The following is a 23,349-nucleotide window of genomic DNA, read 5'->3' on the forward strand; positions in this document are numbered from 1 at the left end:
GGCTGCTAGGCTCACAATATAGGCGGGGATTATACAGTTGTCGATTTATCATCGCACATCAGTTAGTAAATCTGGACAAACGTATCTGGCGCTTTGGTATAGGTTAAACAGCAGGTTATATGTTTACTATTGCAACATAAATTGTAAATACTATAAACAGGTAAAGAGCAAGTACTAGGTTATGACGACTACAACGTATTCAAGATGACGAAAAGTTTGCTCTGAAAGAAAACAAAAATCTTACACTTTGAGTAACAAATCAGAAAAAATGCAAAATTAACTGCTGCTTGAACTGAACACTCCGCCCCTTTCACAAGATTGTCGTGGACAAAAGTAAACACGACGCAGCGTCAGCTTTCATTTTAACTCTGCTTCGAAGCGACGACTTTTTTTAGGCTTAACCATGACCTGAAGTAACCTCTAACGGACCTGAGCTCAGATGGCGTCGCTTTTGAATGAATTGTCCTTGAGATTTTGCGTCTTTCCTTGCAATGACGAAACACTGAAAGAAAAGATGAAGTCGAAGATGGATTCGATTTTTCAGAAAAACTTTAGCAGCAAAGCAATGTACCTTCCAATGTGTTGAAACAGCGACGGTTTGTGAGGAGGCATTTTTAGCTCTCTCCTTTTATTGCATTGTTGGGCGTTCTCGTCATAGCTGCAGACCGCTGACGCAACGTAGTCCAGCTGGAAAAATGAACGATAAAGGTTCAATAAGGTGCAGGCAATAACAAAACCCCCATCAACCAGTCCATGAATGGATCGTAAGGTATGAGCACACCAAAGGAAAACACATGCTGTCGTTTCTAAATTGCTTTTTCATCCCATCAAATGTTTTAAACTTAACAAATCGAAGCACAGCTTAAAAAATACAAGTGCAGAAAGGTTATAGGTTAACATAGAAAAACTATATAGCTGACACCTTATAGGGTGCACGTTAAATTCCTAATAACCACATAACACTTGACGAATTTCGGTAGTTTTTTTTGGACACATTGGCTCGGCTTAGGCCAATTCAGCAAAAGTCGTTATGCTCGAAGCGTATACGGCGGAAAAACAAAAATGCGTAACAAAGAATCTTTTCATTCGTGTAAGCTGCCAACATACCTGCAGCCAGTCGAGCGGCTTTTTATTCCAGAACGTGTGGATGAACGAAGCATATGATGGAAGAGTTTCGGCGCGGAAAAGTTTTCCAATCGCTCCCAAATTACAAAAAGAAATATAAAAGTAATTTTCCATCGATCTTCGGTTAGCCTCCTGCATAGAAATCATATTAATCAACCTGTGTCACACATTGAGCATAAGGTGTGGTTAACTTTTCTTAAAATGACGACGACTTAATTAGCAAGCAGAAGTGACCTTTGAAAACCAAATGGGTTTCTTATCATCCTGCGGTCACCCACAACGCAGCAACTATTACGTCACCTTCATTATCGCTCCGATGTACCCATGGCTGGCTACGACGTCATCTTCCATCATGAGGTAATATTTAGGTGAAAGGTTATAGATGTACATCATGAGGAAGACTTGATCCAGATTCTGTTTCGATCTCCACTTCACTCGCTCCAGCGCGTCGTTAAAACTGGACTGAAGCACTTTTTCCCATGGCGGGTAGTAACTTTTAGGTGGACTAATTAGCTGCAACAGAAATTTGTGAGATTGGCGGGGGTAAAAACAATCGCTAAAAACAAACATATCAAAATGGCCGGCTATTACTCAACAAACTCACAAAAATAGGAACAATACAGTTTGACAGCGTAGTCTAAAAGCAAATATAGTTTCCTTTCGGGATGAGCGATAATTGTGATGTCACTGAAGTAGTACTAAATAATTCAACTCTAAACTTTCAGTTTTTATTCACAAACTTATGTATAGTTACTTAGCCTGTGGTTGTGTAATTTATTGTTGAAGAACTGGCTGCTTTAAACGTATACTTTGCTTTGTGGGGCGTTTGACCCAGCCGTTAAAACGTTTTAAAATTAAATTTTAATGATACGGCTGTAAAGGGAATTTATTTCCTTTTTACTTTCTCAGCCGCTTCTGAATTATTAAAGCTCTTCGCTGTTCTCAGGATTGATATCGATACAAGTATTGGGCTTGTTTGGGAATAAACACTGAAGTGAAACCTGTAATATCCCATCTTCAATGTGCTTCCGATAACTGCTTTGCAATGAGCGCGAAAGATCACGTAAAAACTCTTCGTCGGTCTCGCCGACGTAAACAAGGATTCTAGAATCAACAGAACGATCAACCTGATTCTTCAGAAGGGAATCGATTGTTTGCGAGAGATAGGATACTCCCTGCCTCTGCCAGACAAAAAATAGAACAAAGATTGAATTGAAAGCAAATTGAAATCGTTTGTATTGATTTTGAATGCAAACAAATTGCAAAAACACCGCAAATAGCGGTCGTATTGCGCAAATCGCTCGTAGGAGTGAGTAACACTTTTTTTAACTGAATGATTGTTTCCAATTTCAATCACGGTCGGTTATAATTAGAACTGATGTACAAATTGTGTGAAATGAAAACATCTTATGACATAACAATAACAATCACATTTGCATCATAAACATACCTTCACTGTGGGTATTCCTATTACGACGTCGGCGTTTTTCGGTATCCGACCCAACTCAAAGCCTGGGCTGGGTGCTTTTAGGTCCCCTGAGAGGGGAAATACCGGATCTAAGGGGTGAAAATAGACTTTTTCACCGGGTACAATTGGTTCATCTTTTACGTTTGTAACGAAGCTCTTTGATTCTAACGACTGCAAAAAAGCACAACAAAAAAAATTGTTAACCGTAAACGGATGAGACATATTTGTTTTTAAAGAAAACAAACGTTTGTCAGGAGACCATACTCCATAGGAATAGTCAGTATGTTTTATGGCCACAGTAACACGATCCTGTATAAATTTTAAACTCTGTCTAAGTAACTTTTAGGATGAAGGTTTATATCGCAATAAAACTTTGTTTAATTTGTCTGTTTGGCGGTCGGTTGAGTCAGTGTCGAAAACTTGTATTATTATCAAGTCCAAACTGCAAATAGAAGCAACATCGTTTTTGTTTTTATGACGTAAGAAGAGACCATTGTCAATTGATGTACAGTGTACTCACATATAAAAAAGCGACCTAGCATTTCATATCGGTATATAGCACCGGAAAATGACGCTTGTTTACCTCGCAGAAAATAAAGCACTTACCAGAATAACTTAAATGAAGCGATCATTTCACCGTATGTAGGTCACGCAGCCTGGGGTTAAGGGCCTGTAGGCCCATCTGAAGCCCTATCTAAAACAATGCAAAGTACAATTTTTCAATTTGAATTTGCTTCTAAACAAGCCCGGTCACCTCGCTGAGTTTTTGTATCCGCCGAGATGTAGGACAAAAGGACTTAATGCAGTATTTTGAGAAAATTCTCGTATCTGGAATTCTCGCACCAAATGCTTCAACTTTTTAACAACTTTTTTTCTTGTATTTTTCCAAAAAATCAGCCAAAAAGCCTTAACTTTGAACCAACACAAAACGTCAACTTTAGCCTGAACCTACACTCCGCACACGCCATAACAACAGCAAACTTTCACAGATTAAGGTCACGTGCATGCGCACTGGACCGGAATCATTTATAGTTTTTATATAGTGACGTCTTGCATGCGACCTTCGTCACAATCCCCGGGTTGCCGTTTTAAAACTGCTGAAAATGGTACTACAGGCCCTATAGCGAGAATAGCTCGTTGTAGCCGTCGGGCCGACAACTACGTACGTGCTATCTGGGTTGTAAGATTAAGGATCAGCATCAACTCGTTTTCAATTACTTCCCCGCTACCTGGCATTTTTTTTAACTAACTTACCTCAAATTCTCTGACGCATCGTAATGATTATTTTTGTCATTGCTTGTGGAACGAAAAATGAAATGGTAACCATTATAACGAGATGACTCGGCAAACTAACAATAAACGACGAAAAGAAGCTAAGTCCAATAGCTTAAAACCTGCATGGTTTAAAACGGAATTAATAACAATGAATAATACTGGTTAGCACGACCGCTAATCCAAGCATAGCCTACATATGGTACAAACATATAGACGTAAAAATAAAGTAATGTCGGTAAGTATAAAAATACGCAATATTGATAGGTTATTTTTAATTGCATGGGCACTCAGGCGATGTAGTGATTAGAACCTTTGATAATGATGATGGGATGAAAATGCGAGTCCTTATGTCTTGTCGAAACGTAATTGGACTGCGGACACAAAACTAAAATGATCTTCAAGCAGCTTATTTCCAAACCCTGGATTGTTAAATGGAATACTTTGATCTTTCTTTGTTTTTCAGGATAGCCTACAGCCTGTGTAAGGTACCTGTACCAATTAAGGCCCACCTAACACTTTTGTGAAAATAACTCAAGAACCACAAATGAGAATAGGCTGAAAAATCGTATTCTATTAGTAAGGGTATATGACTACAACATATTAAAACCACAATACCTGAAAACGCCCCAAAAAAATTTTATAAAGAAATTAAAAATTCCAAAAAATGGGCCTTATTAGGAGCATAGGCTCCTAATAAGGCCTACCAATTTTGTGAGTATTTTGATTCAAAACATAGCTGAAAAATCGTATTAAGTAAATAAAGCAAGACAGCAACCACCAATTTGTGTAAGACAACGACCAACAAACGTGGGTTGAAAAAAAAAAGTAACTGCAACAACTTGCCAACTGATGACTGGAACCACTCTTGAAGTCTGGAAATCAATTAACCAAGCATCTTGAATGGGCCTTATTAGGCGCATGTGGCATCTACGAAAAAAATGTCACATTTTTATTATCAGAAAAATTTTAGCAAAAAAAGTGTATTATCCTTTTCAATACTAAGTTGGTTGTTACATGAAAACTTCAGCCGGCTGACAACAGTTCATTTAACCGGCCAAATTCTCACTTACTTTTTTTCTAAATTAACAAAACCACCATAACTGCAAATATCAAATTTTTCTTGTGCTCTAGCGAATCGGTTGATCACGTGGCAAGGATGAAATCTGGTAAACCATCATGAATTTATATTATTTTTTATATAGGGTTAAAATTTTTCATTTATTTGCACGGGTTTGCGAAATATGAGCAATGGGCCTTATTAGACACAGGTACCTTAGATGTTTGGCATCAGAGACAACTTAACCCTTTGAATCACCGTAATTCAAAAAAATAACAATAACTTAAGTCTACGTAAAAAGACTTTTGTATTTGTTCCCGAAATTGGGTGAATTAAACAAAAAGAATAATCGGTCCAAGAGAACCCATATAATTTAAAGGCATCCAACGAAAATTGATGTTTCCTTGTAAGTTACTGTATTTTTGATTTCTCTGCTGTTATGCTGTTTGGGTAAACGCACGCAGGCGAATTAGTGTACTAGTATGATTCTATCTACGTCCTCTCCACAACCAAATCACACTCAAACAATGGCAAAGTTTTTCTTTTTTCACACCACGATGGTTAGGCTGAAGTACAACAAAACGAAACAATTTTAAGAAAAAAGCTGCAACGCTTAGTGTAATATTGCATTTAAATGGCATAACAAATTGCACAAAAGATTCAAAATAATAAATCAAAATGGGCACATATACTGTACCCAACAACAAAAAGGATTGGAGTGAATGCAGTAGCTAGGGCTGCTAGGCTCACAATATAGGCGGGGATTATACAGTTGTCGATTTATCATCGCACATCAGTTAGTAAATCTGGACAAACGTATCTGGCGCTTTGGTATAGGTTAAACAGCAGGTTATATGTTTACTATTGCAACATAAATTGTAAATACTATAAACAGGTAAAGAGCAAGTACTAGGTTATGACGACTACAACGTATTCAAGATGACGAAAAGTTTGCTCTGAAAGAAAACAAAAATCTTACACTTTGAGTAACAAATCAGAAAAAATGCAAAATTAACTGCTGCTTGAACTGAACACTCCGCCCCATTCACAAGATTGTCGTGGACAAAAGTAAACACGACGCAGCGTCAGCTTTCATTTTAACTCTGCTTCGAAGCGACGACTTTTTTTAGGCTTAACCATGACCTGAAGTAACCTCTAACGGACCTGAGCTCAGATGGCGTCGCTTTTGAATGAATTGTCCTTGAGATTTTGCGTCTTTCCTTGCAATGACGAAACACTGAAAGAAAAGATGAAGTCGAAGATGGATTCGATTTTTCAGAAAAACTTTAGCAGCAAAGCAATGTACCTTCCAATGTGTTGAAACAGCGACGGTTTGTGAGGAGGCATTTTTAGCTCTCTCCTTTTATTGCATTGTTGGGCGTTCTCGTCATAGCTGCAGACCGCTGACGCAACGTAGTCCAGCTGGAAAAATGAACGATAAAGGTTCAATAAGGTGCAGGCAATAACAAAACCCCCATCAACCAGTCCATGAATGGATCGTAAGGTATGAGCACACCAAAGGAAAACACATGCTGTCGTTTCTAAATTGCTTTTTCATCCCATCAAATGTTTTAAACTTAACAAATCGAAGCACAGCTTAAAAAATACAAGTGCAGAAAGGTTATAGGTTAACATAGAAAAACTATATAGCTGACACCTTATAGGGTGCACGTTAAATTCCTAATAACCACATAACACTTGACGAATTTCGGTAGTTTTTTTTGGACACATTGGCTCGGCTTAGGCCAATTCAGCAAAAGTCGTTATGCTCGAAGCGTATACGGCGGAAAAACAAAAATGCGTAACAAAGAATCTTTTCATTCGTGTAAGCTGCCAACATACCTGCAGCCAGTCGAGCGGCTTTTTATTCCAGAACGTGTGGATGAACGAAGCATATGATGGAAGAGTTTCGGCGCGGAAAAGTTTTCCAATCGCTCCCAAATTACAAAAAGAAATATAAAAGTAATTTTCCATCGATCTTCGGTTAGCCTCCTGCATAGAAATCATATTAATCAACCTGTGTCACACATTGAGCATAAGGTGTGGTTAACTTTTCTTAAAATGACGACGACTTAATTAGCAAGCAGAAGTGACCTTTGAAAACCAAATGGGTTTCTTATCATCCTGCGGTCACCCACAACGCAGCAACTATTACGTCACCTTCATTATCGCTCCGATGTACCCATGGCTGGCTACGACGTCATCTTCCATCATGAGGTAATATTTAGGTGAAAGGTTATAGATGTACATCATGAGGAAGACTTGATCCAGATTCTGTTTCGATCTCCACTTCACTCGCTCCAGCGCGTCGTTAAAACTGGACTGAAGCACTTTTTCCCATGGCGGGTAGTAACTTTTAGGTGGACTAATTAGCTGCAACAGAAATTTGTGAGATTGGCGGGGGTAAAAACAATCGCTAAAAACAAACATATCAAAATGGCCGGCTATTACTCAACAAACTCACAAAAATAGGAACAATACAGTTTGACAGCGTAGTCTAAAAGCAAATATAGTTTCCTTTCGGGATGAGCGATAATTGTGATGTCACTGAAGTAGTACTAAATAATTCAACTCTAAACTTTCAGTTTTTATTCACAAACTTATGTATAGTTACTTAGCCTGTGGTTGTGTAATTTATTGTTGAAGAACTGGCTGCTTTAAACGTATACTTTGCTTTGTGGGGCGTTTGACCCAGCCGTTAAAACGTTTTAAAATTAAATTTTAATGATACGGCTGTAAAGGGAATTTATTTCCTTTTTACTTTCTCAGCCGCTTCTGAATTATTAAAGCTCTTCGCTGTTCTCAGGATTGATATCGATACAAGTATTGGGCTTGTTTGGGAATAAACACTGAAGTGAAACCTGTAATATCCCATCTTCAATGTGCTTCCGATAACTGCTTTGCAATGAGCGCGAAAGATCACGTAAAAACTCTTCGTCGGTCTCGCCGACGTAAACAAGGATTCTAGAATCAACAGAACGATCAACCTGATTCTTCAGAAGGGAATCGATTGTTTGCGAGAGATAGGATACTCCCTGCCTCTGCCAGACAAAAAATAGAACAAAGATTGAATTGAAAGCAAATTGAAATCGTTTGTATTGATTTTGAATGCAAACAAATTGCAAAAACACCGCAAATAGCGGTCGTATTGCGCAAATCGCTCGTAGGAGTGAGTAACACTTTTTTTAACTGAATGATTGTTTCCAATTTCAATCACGGTCGGTTATAATTAGAACTGATGTACAAATTGTGTGAAATGAAAACATCTTATGACATAACAATAACAATCACATTTGCATCATAAACATACCTTCACTGTGGGTATTCCTATTACGACGTCGGCGTTTTTCGGTATCCGACCCAACTCAAAGCCTGGGCTGGGTGCTTTTAGGTCCCCTGAGAGGGGAAATACCGGATCTAAGGGGTGAAAATAGACTTTTTCACCGGGTACAATTGGTTCATCTTTTACGTTTGTAACGAAGCTCTTTGATTCTAACGACTGCAAAAAAGCACAACAAAAAAAATTGTTAACCGTAAACGGATGAGACATATTTGTTTTTAAAGAAAACAAACGTTTGTCAGGAGACCATACTCCATAGGAATAGTCAGTATGTTTTATGGCCACAGTAACACGATCCTGTATAAATTTTAAACTCTGTCTAAGTAACTTTTAGGATGAAGGTTTATATCGCAATAAAACTTTGTTTAATTTGTCTGTTTGGCGGTCGGTTGAGTCAGTGTCGAAAACTTGTATTATTATCAAGTCCAAACTGCAAATAGAAGCAACATCGTTTTTGTTTTTATGACGTAAGAAGAGACCATTGTCAATTGATGTACAGTGTACTCACATATAAAAAAGCGACCTAGCATTTCATATCGGTATATAGCACCGGAAAATGACGCTTGTTTACCTCGCAGAAAATAAAGCACTTACCAGAATAACTTAAATGAAGCGATCATTTCACCGTATGTAGGTCACGCAGCCTGGGGTTAAGGGCCTGTAGGCCCATCTGAAGCCCTATCTAAAACAATGCAAAGTACAATTTTTCAATTTGAATTTGCTTCTAAACAAGCCCGGTCACCTCGCTGAGTTTTTGTATCCGCCGAGATGTAGGACAAAAGGACTTAATGCAGTATTTTGAGAAAATTCTCGTATCTGGAATTCTCGCACCAAATGCTTCAACTTTTTAACAACTTTTTTTCTTGTATTTTTCCAAAAAATCAGCCAAAAAGCCTTAACTTTGAACCAACACAAAACGTCAACTTTAGCCTGAACCTACACTCCGCACACGCCATAACAACAGCAAACTTTCACAGATTAAGGTCACGTGCATGCGCACTGGACCGGAATCATTTATAGTTTTTATATAGTGACGTCTTGCATGCGACCTTCGTCACAATCCCCGGGTTGCCGTTTTAAAACTGCTGAAAATGGTACTACAGGCCCTATAGCGAGAATAGCTCGTTGTAGCCGTCGGGCCGACAACTACGTACGTGCTATCTGGGTTGTAAGATTAAGGATCAGCATCAACTCGTTTTCAATTACTTCCCCGCTACCTGGCATTTTTTTTAACTAACTTACCTCAAATTCTCTGACGCATCGTAATGATTATTTTTGTCATTGCTTGTGGAACGAAAAATGAAATGGTAACCATTATAACGAGATGACTCGGCAAACTAACAATAAACGACGAAAAGAAGCTAAGTCCAATAGCTTAAAACCTGCATGGTTTAAAACGGAATTAATAACAATGAATAATACTGGTTAGCACGACCGCTAATCCAAGCATAGCCTACATATGGTACAAACATATAGACGTAAAAATAAAGTAATGTCGGTAAGTATAAAAATACGCAATATTGATAGGTTATTTTTAATTGCATGGGCACTCAGGCGATGTAGTGATTAGAACCTTTGATAATGATGATGGGATGAAAATGCGAGTCCTTATGTCTTGTCGAAACGTAATTGGACTGCGGACACAAAACTAAAATGATCTTCAAGCAGCTTATTTCCAAACCCTGGATTGTTAAATGGAATACTTTGATCTTTCTTTGTTTTTCAGGATAGCCTACAGCCTGTGTAAGGTACCTGTACCAATTAAGGCCCACCTAACACTTTTTTGAAAATAACTCAAGAACCACAAATGAGAATAGGCTGAAAAATCGTATTCTATTAGTAAGGGTATATGACTACAACACATTAAAACCACAATACCTGACAACTCCCCAAAAAATTTTTATAAAGAAATTAAAAATTCCAAAAAATGGGCCTTATTAGGAGCATAGGCTCCTAATAAGGCCCACCAATTTTGTGAGTATTTTGATTCAAAACATAGCTGAAAAATCGTATTAAGCAAATAAAGCAAGACAGCAACCACCAATTTGTGTAAGACAACGACCAACAAACGTGGGTTGAAAAAAAAAAGTAACTGCAACAACTTTCCAACTGATGACTGGAACCACTCTTGAAGTCTGGAAATCAATTAACCAAGCATCTTGAATGGGCCTTATTAGGCGCATGTGGCATCCACGAAAAAAATGTCACATTTTTATTATCAGAAAAATTTTAGCAAAAAAAGTGTATTATCCTTTTCAATACTAAGTTGGTTGTTACATGAAAACTTCAGCCGGCTGACAACAGTTCATTTAACCGGCCAAATTCTCACTTACTTTTTTTCTAAATTAACAAAACCACCATAACTGCAAATATCAAATTTTTCTTGTGCTCTAGCGAATCGGTTGATCACGTGGCAAGGATGAAATCTGGTAAACCACCATGAATTTATATTAGTTTTTATATAGGGTTAAAATTTTTCATTTATTTGCACGGGTTTGCGAAATATGAGCAATGGGCCTTATTAGACACAGGTACCTTAGATGTTTGGCATCAGAGACAACTTAACCCTTTGAATCACCGTAATTCAAAAAAATAACAATAACTTAAGTCTACGTAAAAAGACTTTTGTATTTGTTCCCGAAATTGGGTGAATTAAACAAAAAGAATAATCGGTCCAAGAGAACCCATATAATTTAAACGGACCCAACAAAAATTGATGTTTCTTTGTACTGTATTTTTGATTTCTCTGCTGTTATGCTGTTTGGGTAAACGCACGCAGGCGAATTAGTGTACTAGTATGATTCTATCAACGTCCTCTCCATAACTAAATCACACTCAAACAATGGCAAAGTTTTTCTTTTTTCACACCACGATGGTTAGGCTGAAGTACAACAAAACGAAACAATTTTAAGAAAAAAGCTGCAACGCTTAGTGTAATATTGCATTTAAATGGCATAACAAATTGCACAAAAGATTCAAAATAATAAATCAAAATGGGCACATATACTCTACCCAACAACAAAAAGGATTGGAGTGAATGCAGTAGCTAGGGCTGCTAGGCTCACAATATAGGCGGGGATTATACAGTTGTCGATTTATCATCGCTCATCAGTTAGTAAATCTGGACAAACGTATCTGGCGCTTTGGTATAGGTTAAACAGCAGGTTATATGTTTACTATTGCAACATAAATTGTAAATACTATAAACAGGTAAAGAGTAAGTACTAGGTTATGACGACTACAACGTATTCAAGATGACGAAAAGTTTGCTCTGAAAGAAAACAAAAATCTTACACTTTGAGTAACAAATCAGAAAAAATGCAAAATTAACTGCTGCTTGAACTGAACACTCCGCCCCATTCACAAGATTGTCGTGGACAAAAGTAAACACGACGCAGCGTCAGCTTTCATTTTAACTCTGCTTCGAAGCGACGACTTTTTTTAGGCTTAACCATGACCTGAAGTAACCTCTAACGGACCTGAGCTCAGATGGCGTCGCTTTTGAATGAATTGTCCTTGAGATTTTGCGTCTTTCCTTGCAATGACGAAACACTGAAAGAAAAGATGAAGTCGAAGATGGATTCGATTTTTCAGAAAAACTTTAGCAGCAAAGCAACGTACCTTCCAATGTGTTGAAACAGCGACGGTTTGTGAGGAGGCATTTTTAGCTCTCTCCTTTTATTGCACTGTTGGGCGTTCTCGTCATAGCTGCAGACCGCTGACGCAACGTAGTCCAGCTGGAAAAATGAACGATAAAGGTTCAATAAGGTGCAGGCAATAACAAAACCCCCATCAACCAGTCCATGAATGGATCGTAAGGTATGAGCACACCAAAGGAAAACACAGTTGCTGTCGTTTCTAAATTGCTTTTTCATCCCATCAAATGTTTTAAACTTAACAAATCGAAGCACAGCTTAAAAAATACAAGTGCAGAAAGGTTATAGGTTAACATAGAAAAACTATATAGCTGACACCTTATTGGGTGCACGTCAAATTCCTAATAACCACATAACACTTGACGAATTTCGGTAGTTTTTTTGGACACATTGGCTTGGCTTCGGCTCGACTCGACTCGACTCAGCAAAAGTCATTATGCTCGAAGCGTATACGACGGAAAAAGAAAAATGCTCAACAAAGAATCTTTTCATTCGTGTAAGCTGCCAACATACCTGCAGCCAGTCGAGCGGTTTTTTATTCCAGAACGTGTGGATGAACGAAGCATATGATGGAAGAGTTTCGGCGCGGAAAAGTTTTCCAATCGCTCCCAAATTACAAAAAGAAATATAAAAGTAATTTTCCATCGATCTTCGGTTAGCCTCCTGCATAGAAATCATATTATTCAACCCATGGCACACATTGAGCATAAGGTATAGTTAACTTTTCTTAAAATGACGAAGACTTGATTAGAAAGCAGAAGTGACCTTTAAAAACCAAATTGGGGGTCTTATTATCCTACCGTCACCCACAACGCAGCAACTATTACGTCACCTTCATTATCGCTCCGATGTACCCATGGCTGGCTATGACGTCATCTTCCATCATGAGGTAATATTTAGGTGAAAGGTTATAGATGTACATCATGAGGAAGATTTGATCCAGATTCTGTTTCGATCTCCACTTCACTCGCTCCAGCGCGTCGTTAAAACTGGACTGAAGCACTTTTTCCCAAGGGGGGTAGTAACTTTTAGGTGGACTAATTAGCTGCAACAGAAATTTGTGAGATTGGCGGGGGTAAAAACAATCGCTAAAAACAAACATATCAAAATGGCCGGCTATTACTCAACAAACTCACAAAAATAGGAACAATACAGTTTGACAGCGTAGTCTAAAAGCAAATATAGTTTCCTTTCGGGATAAGCGATAATTGTGATGTCACTGAAGTAGTACTAAATAATTCAACTCTAAACTTTCAGTTTTTATTCACAAACTTATGTATAGTTACTTAGCCTGTGGTTGTGTAATTTATTGTTGAAGAACTGGCTGCTTTAAACGTATACTTTGCTTTGTGGGGCGTTTGACCCAGCCGTTAAAACGTTTTAAAATTAAAATTTAATGATACGGCTGTAAAGGGAATTAATTTCCTTTTTATTTTCTCAGCCGCTTCTGAATTATTAAAGCTCTTCGCTGTTCTTAGGATTGATATCGATACATGTATCGGGCTTGTTTGGGATTAAACACTGAAGTGAAACCTGTAATATCCCATCTTCAATATGCTTCTGATAGCTGCTTTGTAGTGAGCGCGAAAGATCGCGTAAAAACTCTTTGTCGGTCTCGCCGACGTAAACAAGGATTCTAGAATCAATGGAAAGATCAACCTGATTCTTCAGAAGGGAATCGATTGTTTGCGAGAGATAGGATACTCCCTGTCTCTGCCAGATAGAAAATAGAACAAAGATTGAATTGAAAGCGAATTGAAATCGTTTGTATTGATTTTGTATGCAAACAAATTGCAAAAACACCGCAAATAGCGGCCGTATTGCGCAAACCGCTCGTAGTAGTGAGTGACACTTTTTTTTAACTGAATGATTGTTTCCAATTTCAATCATGGTCGGTTATTATTAGAATTGATGTACAAATTGTGTGAAATGAAAACAATTTATGACATAACAATAACAATCACATTTGCATCATAACATACCTTCACTGTGGGTATTCCTATTACGACGTCGGCGTTTTTCGGTATCTGACCCAACTCAAAGCCTGGGCTGGGTGCTTTTAGGTCCCCTGAGAGGGGAAATACCGGATCTAAGGGGTGAAAATAGACTTTTTCACCGGGTACAATTGGTTCATCTTTTACGTTTGCAATGAAGCTCTTTGATTCTAACGACTGCAAAAAAGCACAACAAAAAAAATTGTTAACCGTAAACGGATGAGACATATTTGTTTTTAAAGAAAACCAACGTTTATCAGGAGACCATACTCCATAGGAATAGTCAGAATGTTTTATGGCCACAATAACACGATCCTGTATAAATTTTAAACTCTGTCTAAGTAACTTTTACGATGAAGGTTTATATCGCAATAAAACTTCGTTTAATTTGTCTGTTTAGCGGTCGGTTGAGTCAGTGTCGAAAACTTTTATTATTTTTAAGTCCAAACTGCAAATACAAACTGCAACTGTACAAGTAAGATCGTTTTTGTTTTTATGACGTAACAAGAGAGCATGGTCAAATGATGTACACTGTACTGTACATTGTACTTACATATAAAAAGCTACCTAGCATTTCATATCGGTATACAGCACCAGAAAATGACGCTTGTTTACCTCGCAGAAAATAAAGCACTTAATAGAATAACTTAAGTGAAGCGATCATTTCACCGTATGTAGGTCACGCAGCTTGTAGTTAAAGATAGGCGGTTAGGAGAATGGTTAAGCAAAAAGTTGATTCCAGCTATCTATGATTTTATTGGAGTTAGATTTAGCTTAGAAGGTAGGTGTAGGTTAGGTTTAGGTTACTGTGCTTTAACATTTAAGTTAGGTTAACAAGAAACTGAGAAAAATAGCTTGGAACGCACGATTTTTTCTGGCACAATACCACCAGCTTAACTTAAATTGTAGCACTGACCGTGATAATCGCAGCCGCTTCGGTTTCAACATCGACATCTTCTTGTGCTTGTCTATCTTCTTGTATCAGTTCTGCTTTTCGAATTTCTTTCGAACCGCCGGTCGACAAGAAGTCAAAGTAATAGACAAATACAAACACATAGAACAATGCCGCGGCCAGCCATATGTTGCGCTTACGTAGTAACACGGCTGGCATCGTTTGCTACACCTGAAAGGTCGTCATACAAAACTCGAATGTTACAAACTTATCACTCTGATATATATCAAACATAACAGGTATATCACAATTTCCCATACTTGGCTAATTCTTTAGTGAAAAACACAAACTTCATACGCATAACGCATTAAAATTATTTTTCAACAATATATAGTAGTCAAGTAATCATTGCCAAAACGTATGACGGATATGATGTTAATTATGACGAAGACGGCGGCAGTTGCGACGTCAAAATGTGAAATCAACAAGCATCATGACTGGCATTTAAACTGAGTACCGGTATGGCAGTGTTGGTAAGATGGCGCGGTCTTTCAATGGAAAACCAGATTAAGCTAGCACTGACAGTCAATACTGAGTTCAGTGATCTGAAACTAAGTGTCTACTTTCACCGGTGGCATAACCACAAAAACGAGAAGTCAGATTGAATTTAACTAACGCAAAATATTCCTGTTGTACACTTAAGTACCCTATCATCGTAGCTAAGCCTACCTTTTGTTGCCCACACAAAACCTTCTATTCATATTTGATCCAAACACCAGCGTCATCGACATTTGACGTTATGTTAGCTATGAGATATGTCATAATTAGCGCCAAATTTGCTTTTTTCGGCGACACATTTTTGGCAATAGTTACTTTACCAGTGAATATTAATGTAAAATTCTTCGTACGTTACGCCTATACTTACAACTATTCTTTGATTTAAAATCAACTTGTTTCTAAATTGGCTGCCACTATTTGACCGGAAAGAATCGTGCGTTCGAAGCCGTTTTTCAGAGTTTGTTGTTAACATAACTTAAATGTTATAACACAGTAACTTGGACCCAACATAAATCTATCCTCCAATCTAAATCCAACTCCAATAAAACATCAAATAGCTGGAATCAACTTTTTGCATATTCATTCTCCTAACCGCCTATCTTTAACTACAAGCTGCTTGGCCAACATATCGTGAAACAGTCACTTCGTTCTAAGTTTGTCCCTCACTTTAACTACAGCCAAGATGGATGACTTTATTGCTTTCATGAAATTATTTAGGCTTTAAACCTGCTACATTGATGAACTTTTTCTGCTGCTGCATAATCGTGCAGCATTTATTCGTGCTCATTACATGACGGATATGCATAATTGCATTACGCTTAGACGAGTAAAACGTCAGATGGCATCCATACAATTTATTTAAATACTCAAAGCAGGAAGTAGCCAGTGCTATGAAATTGAACACCAGAATACAATAGACTGTATGATCGTGAGGGTTCTTGCTTTTTACTACTACATCCATTCAAGTTGGAAGACCTGTTCCGTTGCCAAATTCAATCCTTCTCGTTGCTAACTGGGTTTAAAAAGATCAACGCAACAGCTACTGCACAACAACAACAACAACAACAATACGTCAAATTGGTATAGGATTTGACATGTACGTCCATCTACAGTACACACGTGCTCTTCTAGATACTTAAGTTAACCAGCAATTTCACTCAAAACACAATTTTGATAGAAAGTAAAAAACGGTCTTATATAATACCATTTACAATTAAATGAGGTTGCATTTATACGGGCGGAGGTGCAACACTTTGGTCATTTTCCTACTAAAATAAACTTGCCCGTAACGGAAAAGCGTTATCAAACCACGTCCCCCATTCAACAATGAGGGATGACGTTCAAACTAAGAGTTGCATTTTCAAATATCTTCCTTACGAGAATTTAAAACAAACTTTCACAAACATCCTTAAATACGGAAATCATTCGAATGCACACACGCACAATTGTTTCGGACTTTCCATGCGATAAAGTGCTGCTGGAATCACGAGGCAATAATAACTACTCAAACGGTTGTTGCCTAAGGCTGTACCAAGCAAGCCTCGGGCTACAAACATGAAAATCCGCCGCTACATCAAGACAAACAACTTTATTCTTTTACACGGTCCAATGTAAAGACGCTGGAGCACATCTTATTGGCATTTACTTTCACATAACAGCGTGCAGTTCATCTGAAAGAATGCTATTCTCTAAATGTTCCTCGCCTAGTTTACATAGCTTGGGAGTTATTACATGTTAACTGAATGATACGTTTATTCTGTCATAATAATCATAAACCTAACTTTACACCTTCGTCCAACCACGTATTCTTACACCCTGAAATAATCATCGTAAGTTCTCCCCAGTCGTTGAAATTATGATGATGATACAGTTAAGTGTGAAGTTAGCAAAGTCAATACTAGGAAAGCTTAAAGAAGCCACTAAGGCTACATTTACACGACATAAGGGAACTTACTGAGGTGAGGTACTACTGATGAGGTCATTTAAATTTCGAAAACAAATTGTGCTACATACGTGTGAACTTAGACCATAGGGAAATGAAAGTTACCATGTTGTATCGGACAAGCGTAGGCTACATTTCACGTGTTTAAGGGAAGCTTGCATGCTTTCTAATACCGTCTAAACATAGCCTAATTTTGACTCATGAAGTTTTTGTTCGTGGCGAAATACAGCATTGCAGTACGACTTATTTTTACTTTTTCAAAGCATGTGCTTCTTAATTATCTACAATCCAGAACAAAGAGAAGTGTTCAGCAACAAACGAATTGCGCATACTACAAACAACGTCAATCCTTGTGCACTTTGATAACTCCATAAGAAATGTGGATTGACATACTGTACAGAAATGATGCCTCAGTCAGATAACGGATTTAACAGCTTTTTCCGGCTAATTCACTCTGTAGTCACTTTCATAAACAAAATACTCTTCAGGCGATTCATTTTTGATGTAGTTGGCCATTAGTCACAAACACATCACTTTCTATGAATCCTTCTTTAACTACGCATAGGACACTGAACGCCTCACAATATGACTTAACCGGTAGGGCTGACAACCAGGCTATGAGGGCCAACATTCTAGTTGCTCTGCCACGTATTGAGGCTTTTCAGCCCAGCAACTAGTTTAAGTATCACCGTGGCGATTAATTATATAGCGGTCAAATTCACCACTAACTGTGTTTCGTTTTCGGCAGTAAAGTTATGACGGAGATAAAAGTGAAAACTAAAGCCGTTATGTCAGCTAGCTCCCACTCTGAGAAAGCTTATACTGCGGAAGCCTTATGCAGAAAGCTACTCTGGCACGATTTTACATGACATACCGAACCACTTATAAGGATTATTCCGCATATGGTAGCGACTACTGTAAACACAGATAACAACTTTCAGTTACAAGGCACGACCACACTTTTCTAGCTACAAGAAGTACTCCAACGCGACGTGCGACGTACATCAGACGTTAGGGTTGAAATGAACAGTTATACTGTATAAGCCGTCGCTAAATGAAATATAAATTGCCAGTAAACTGAGATGCAATAAGCAAGACCGGTCTTACTCTCAGGCCAATGCGAGCGATGGACCCTAATTAGCACTAAAACTAAAGGCTACCACTATTTCAGCGGAAAAATTCTTGCGTTCCATGCTACTTTTCAGAGTTTCTTGTTGATCTAATTTAAATGTTATACCATAGTAACCTAAATCTACCTTCTAATTTAAATCTAACTCCAATAAAACCTTAAATAGCTAAAATTAACCTTTTGTATAACCATTCTCCTAACCTAACCACCTATCTTCAACAACAGGCTACGTGTACGGTGAAATAGTCACTTTGAAAACAAAAATAACATTTTACGCTAATCAAAGTACTATTTCTCAACTTTGTTCACGAAAGAGAATATTAAAGTGAAAACGTACTACGAGGCAAAGCTTTGATGGGAGCTGATTTCCGAATAGTTGATATTTCGTTTACGTTACTATTACTTTTATTATTACAGCAGGCTATTACATTAAGTTATTTAAAATCGGTAAGGGAACCGCCATCAGTTCTTGCGTTGGGCCCCGCACTTGCTAAGACCGGCCCTAACCATAAGCGACTGTACGGGGTTAAACAAAAATGTAATACTTAACCGCATTTGAAGGCCATCAGAAACTAAAACAGACCTTACTATGCTAAGCCCGCTAAAACATGCCATCGTCAATAAAAAAATGGGCTTTCGCTATAAACAGCATCAGCTCTAGCCTGTAACAGTCGTTGCAATCAATTTATACTTTAACAAAAGGACCCGTGTCCAGCAAACTTCTCCATACAACGACGCATTGGTGCAGAAAATGTCACAGTTTTCTGTCTTGACCAAGAATCGGCAATTCAGAATATCGAATCGGGATGATACGAATCCAAAGCTGGCAATTTAAACCGAATACAGTAATAGGATTCAACTCGAACAGTCCAACGTGAGAGCGCGACCGAAAAAGCGAGTAAAAATCGCAATTGAACAAGTGAGAAAAAAATGAATGAGTGACGTCGTAACAAGAAAAATTCACGCAATTCAGTTTTCTTGCATTCAATTGATCGAAGAAAACAAGCGTAACCATGCACGTGTCGCACACACACTCGCGTTTTTTCTCTTCTCTTTTTTCGCTTTCTCAAGTTGCAGATCCAACGAAACAACACTGAGTAAGTGACTGACACGCTGCAGTGGCTGCACTGGTGGGGTAGTAATGCCGAACGATTTCCTCTGCTAAAGCATATGGCTTTAAAATATCACTGCATACCTGCCAAGTCGACATCTTCAGGGAAATCTTTTTCCAGTGCAGGGTTAACTGCTACGAAGTTGCCATCTCGTTTTACGGGGTACATTTAAAAAGCCTTGATGCATTGCACCGCAGTAAACTTGTTCTTTGATTGTGTTTTTGTTGTAAATAATAAATTGTTCTTGTTTTGCTGTTTGCTAGAATAAAAAAAGTTCAGAATAGGATTCGGTATTCTGGATTCGGAGTAATTCGAGAATAATGACTTATTGTGAGTTGCCAGTCCCTAGTCTTAACTTTCAATACAATCTTCAGAACATTTCGGACAAATGGAGTTTTCAACCTTGGTATGGACATTACACAGAGCTTCTGAGGTAAGGTGCGTTTAAAAACTTTGAAAATGTGGCATCAACTGAAAATAGATGACGTAATCAACTAAAATCAAATCAAGAGTTGCCAGAGGTTGCAAAAAATTTATAACATTGATTGAATAAAAAAAAAAAACTATTTCATGATAAAGCTTGGAAAAAGTACTGTAAGTTGAAAAAGTACGTATGCGTACCGCCGGACCATCTACAATTCTACATGCTTACATACGAGACACAGTATCTACGGAAAAACATTGCGTCACTTCCATACTAGCACAACATTTAGAAAACGATCCCATTTTCTCTTGGCACAGTCCTTATAACGTAATAAGAGAGATAGGTCTTAATATCAAGAGCAGAAAACAATAATACATCTGCAAAATAACTTCAAAATGGTCTGAACTGAACTATTGCATCAAAGCAATACATTCTCATATTTTTCCCATGTTTAACTATTCACTGTCTTGGGGTTATTACCATCTTGTAATGGTATTATTCCTATACTTTTAATTTTGCTCCCGTCTTGGTAATTGTTTCTTTGAAGAAATTAATACGGGTTCCTGTGCAAATATAATTTCAAAGCAAATATAATTGAGCAACAAATATAAATTTAATTTGAGCAAATAGGCCTATAATTTCTAGCAACACCTATAAAATGAATTAGTCCAAAGCCGCTTTCAAAATAAATCCTGACTCCCACGAAGCTTTCAGAAATTCAATCTTTACAACAGAAGTTTTGCCTTACGTTTCCAAAACAAACACTATATAACTACGGTATACTGGCACGTAACCCAACAAAGTAAAACGCAGCAATTATGACTTAACAAACAATAACAACGGAGTCGGATCATAAAAAGCTGATAGGGGCACTATATGGCTTGCATGTAATAATCAAAGCTGTCGTTTAGTTGGAATGACGACTGCTTGCGCAAACACAACGGCGTTCAGGTGTTTATCACAAGAGTTATTTGTTTTATTTTATGGGAATTTTGACAGCATTAACGAAAGCTGAAGCCCCGTGTAAAGTATGGTGAATGTTTTTGCTATAATTTACACGAGTACTATAGGGACAAACAGGGTACTATAAATCACGACATCGGTTGGCAAGATAGTTTATTATGCTCGTAAACTCCATGACCGAAAAGCATTATGCTAATCGTGAACACGTAAAGCTGTCAACAAGTAATCCCGAAGCTATAAACCGGGAGAAACTGCACAACAGGGCGTATGGTGACGTTATAAAGACAAGGGAATTTGCTGTAGAGTCTATACTCTGTAGTATAGACTTCATAAACAGTATAGACTAGACCTGCATAGCTGGTCTATAGCTGTATACCTGTATATATACACTACACTTACAGTATAGCATGTTCAACCAACTCCGTGCCACGACATTTCCAAATGCGCACTGCGCTAAAAAAGAGCTCTCCGAGTTTGTATGACGTTTTGGTGACTTTGAAGCACAGAAAACTAATTTTGAGTTGCTGCGCATTTGCAGTTGACGTAGAAACTGCGCCTGTAAATATTCAGATGGAGCTAATAGAACTGCGGTGTAATGGGACACTAAAAGGAAACTACGACACCGTGCTGGGGCCTACAAAATGTATTTCTTTCATTCCTGTAACAATGCCCCATTTTCGTCAACAATTGTTTTTTGTGATGAAGATCAAGAAAACAATCGCACAGAAGTCGTCCTACTGATGTACACCTACTTCCCATTTTAAGAATTTCCACAACACAAAGTCTTCCCCCAAACGTCAACAAACTTGTTTCCGTGAAAAGATGTCAAACATCTAGCGCTGATATAGTGGCACCACAGAATTAGGGACAGTAAAATGCTTTTATTTGCCCTCCTTTTAACTTTCAAATGCACGGTTCCATTTACATTTCATTTTTGGATGTAGGCTACCTGTAGTATGGTCGTGTTTGACAGAATCTTATTGCTGTATTTCTGCGTATGTGCTTATAGTTATAAAATACCGTAAGCCGCGTGCATTCATTTTTAGCATATTTGTTTTATCGGTCTACTTTGTGCTAATATTTGAGAGCGGCTTCTTTAAACATCATACAATGCAGCACAAACTTAATAAAATATTTTTCTATTGGTATTGACTATTGTTCCAACTGATTACGCGGCCCAATTTCAGTGAAATACGCTGGTCTTCCCTAAGCCTTGTCTTCAATACTAAGCCTACTTTTTGGGAGGTAAGTTTTTATTCTACTTCCTGGTAGGGTATATTATCAAGTGCGACGTATTTTTACTTTTTTCCCTCGATATATGTGCGACTTAGGCCTATATTCGAAGAAATGTGATACACCGAGCTTGAAACATCAAAAACTTGGTGTTGTCTCGCTGCCTGTTCCAATTCGTATACTCATGTCACGAAACGTTCAATCAAGTTTCATACTTATGGGTCCCAGCGATAAATAAGTTTTGAGTTTTGGCCCCTGGTGCGATTGAGTTTGACACCCTTGCTGTAGACGGTGAAATGCAAGGGAAGGTGCGAGTAATTTTTTCCGGGAAAACATTCCGAATGATAATAACGTGATTAAATAGCCTGGCTATCTTATATATTACGGCTACGAGCAATGGTTAATTTCTCAATTCACTGGCACTATATCACCAGAAACAAATTGTACGCTTGAAGTTATTTTTCATGCTCCATGTTAACCAATCCTGAACCTTACAACGCAGTTACTTAGCCCTAATACTCAATCTACCTTTTAATTTACATCTAACTTAAATTCATTTCAAGTTTTGGTCCTTTCTTCAAAGCAAGCTGGCTATAGCTTCAGCTACGTTCTGCGAGACCTACTTGGAAAATAGTTCTTGGGGTAAGTTATTCGCTCAAGCTGTGGAGTGTGGATGTGAGAAAGTGAGATATGTTCTTTGAAAGCTGCTGGTTGCTTTGCTGAACTTCTTCACCTGTGCAAACATTTGCTACAAAATTAGGCTTAGTGTATAAAACGCCGGAAAACTGAGCCTACAAAATAAAATCAACCTGCAATAAAATCAACTAACAAGGACCATCACAGAACCCGCTACAAGAGTTGAATTATTTCTTTAAAAGAAAAATCTACGCATATATCAGGCTGACATTGGGGTCATTAAGCTAGCGACTATTGCAAAGTTTTTCTGTAGTTGCAGTAACTCTTTTCTGATTTTCAATGCAAGCTTGCTTTAAAGAAAGTTAAATTTAATCACATACTTTTTTGCGAAATAGTTATAGTGAACGTCAGTCAAAATAGTATGGTCTTTAATTGCCACTAAAAACACTATTGAAATAATTAAAAGCTCGCGTTTCCAGGCGGAAACAAGGGTTTAAGGTTTGCTACTATAAAAGTGTTCTTAGGGGTTAGCTTCGATCGTATTT

At 37.9% G+C, this 23,349-nt stretch overlaps 2 protein-coding genes across 2 annotated transcripts; both read right to left on the bottom strand.

The window, feature by feature from the left end:
• Nucleotides 1-1,416: 1,416 nt before the first annotated feature.
• Nucleotides 1,417-2,862, bottom strand: LOC143444959 (alpha-1,3-mannosyl-glycoprotein 4-beta-N-acetylglucosaminyltransferase A-like). Its single transcript, XM_076943751.1, has 4 exons — nucleotides 2,839-2,862; nucleotides 2,576-2,764; nucleotides 2,127-2,306; nucleotides 1,417-1,638 (listed from the first exon to the last, which is right to left on the bottom strand). The coding sequence occupies exons 1-4, from the start codon at nucleotides 2,860-2,862 to the stop codon at nucleotides 1,417-1,419; spliced, it is 615 nt and encodes a 204-aa protein (XP_076799866.1).
• A 4,126-nt stretch (nucleotides 2,863-6,988) lies between these two features.
• LOC143447165 (alpha-1,3-mannosyl-glycoprotein 4-beta-N-acetylglucosaminyltransferase A-like) lies at nucleotides 6,989-17,254 on the bottom strand. The gene is made up of 4 exons (XM_076947117.1): nucleotides 14,832-17,254; nucleotides 13,904-14,092; nucleotides 13,455-13,634; nucleotides 6,989-7,298 (listed from the first exon to the last, which is right to left on the bottom strand). The coding sequence occupies exons 1-4, from the start codon at nucleotides 15,024-15,026 to the stop codon at nucleotides 7,077-7,079; spliced, it is 786 nt and encodes a 261-aa protein (XP_076803232.1). The 5' UTR covers nucleotides 15,027-17,254; the 3' UTR covers nucleotides 6,989-7,076.
• Nucleotides 17,255-23,349: the final 6,095 nt, after the last annotated feature.

The sequence above is a fragment of the Clavelina lepadiformis genome, chromosome 2, assembly GCF_947623445.1.
Source record: "Clavelina lepadiformis chromosome 2, kaClaLepa1.1, whole genome shotgun sequence".
NCBI lineage: Eukaryota > Metazoa > Chordata > Ascidiacea > Aplousobranchia > Clavelinidae > Clavelina > Clavelina lepadiformis.

Coding starts and splice junctions, on each gene's coding strand:
- LOC143444959 (XM_076943751.1), bottom strand. CDS start 2,862: ATGGAGTATGGTCTCCTGACAAAC. Junction 2,765..2,838: donor AGTATGGTCTCCTGACAAAC/GTTTGTTTTCTT, acceptor GCTTTTTTGCAG/TCGTTAGAATCAAAGAGCTT. Junction 2,307..2,575: donor TAGGAATACCCACAGTGAAG/GTATGTTTATGA, acceptor TTTGTCTGGCAG/AGGCAGGGAGTATCCTATCT.
- LOC143447165 (XM_076947117.1), bottom strand. CDS start 15,026: ATGCCAGCCGTGTTACTACGTAAGCGCAACATATGGCTGGCCGCGGCA. Junction 14,093..14,831: donor AAGCGGCTGCGATTATCACG/GTCAGTGCTACA, acceptor GCTTTTTTGCAG/TCGTTAGAATCAAAGAGCTT. Junction 7,299..13,454: donor TTGAAGATGGGATATTACAG/GTTTCACTTCAG, acceptor TTTCTGTTGCAG/CTAATTAGTCCACCTAAAAG.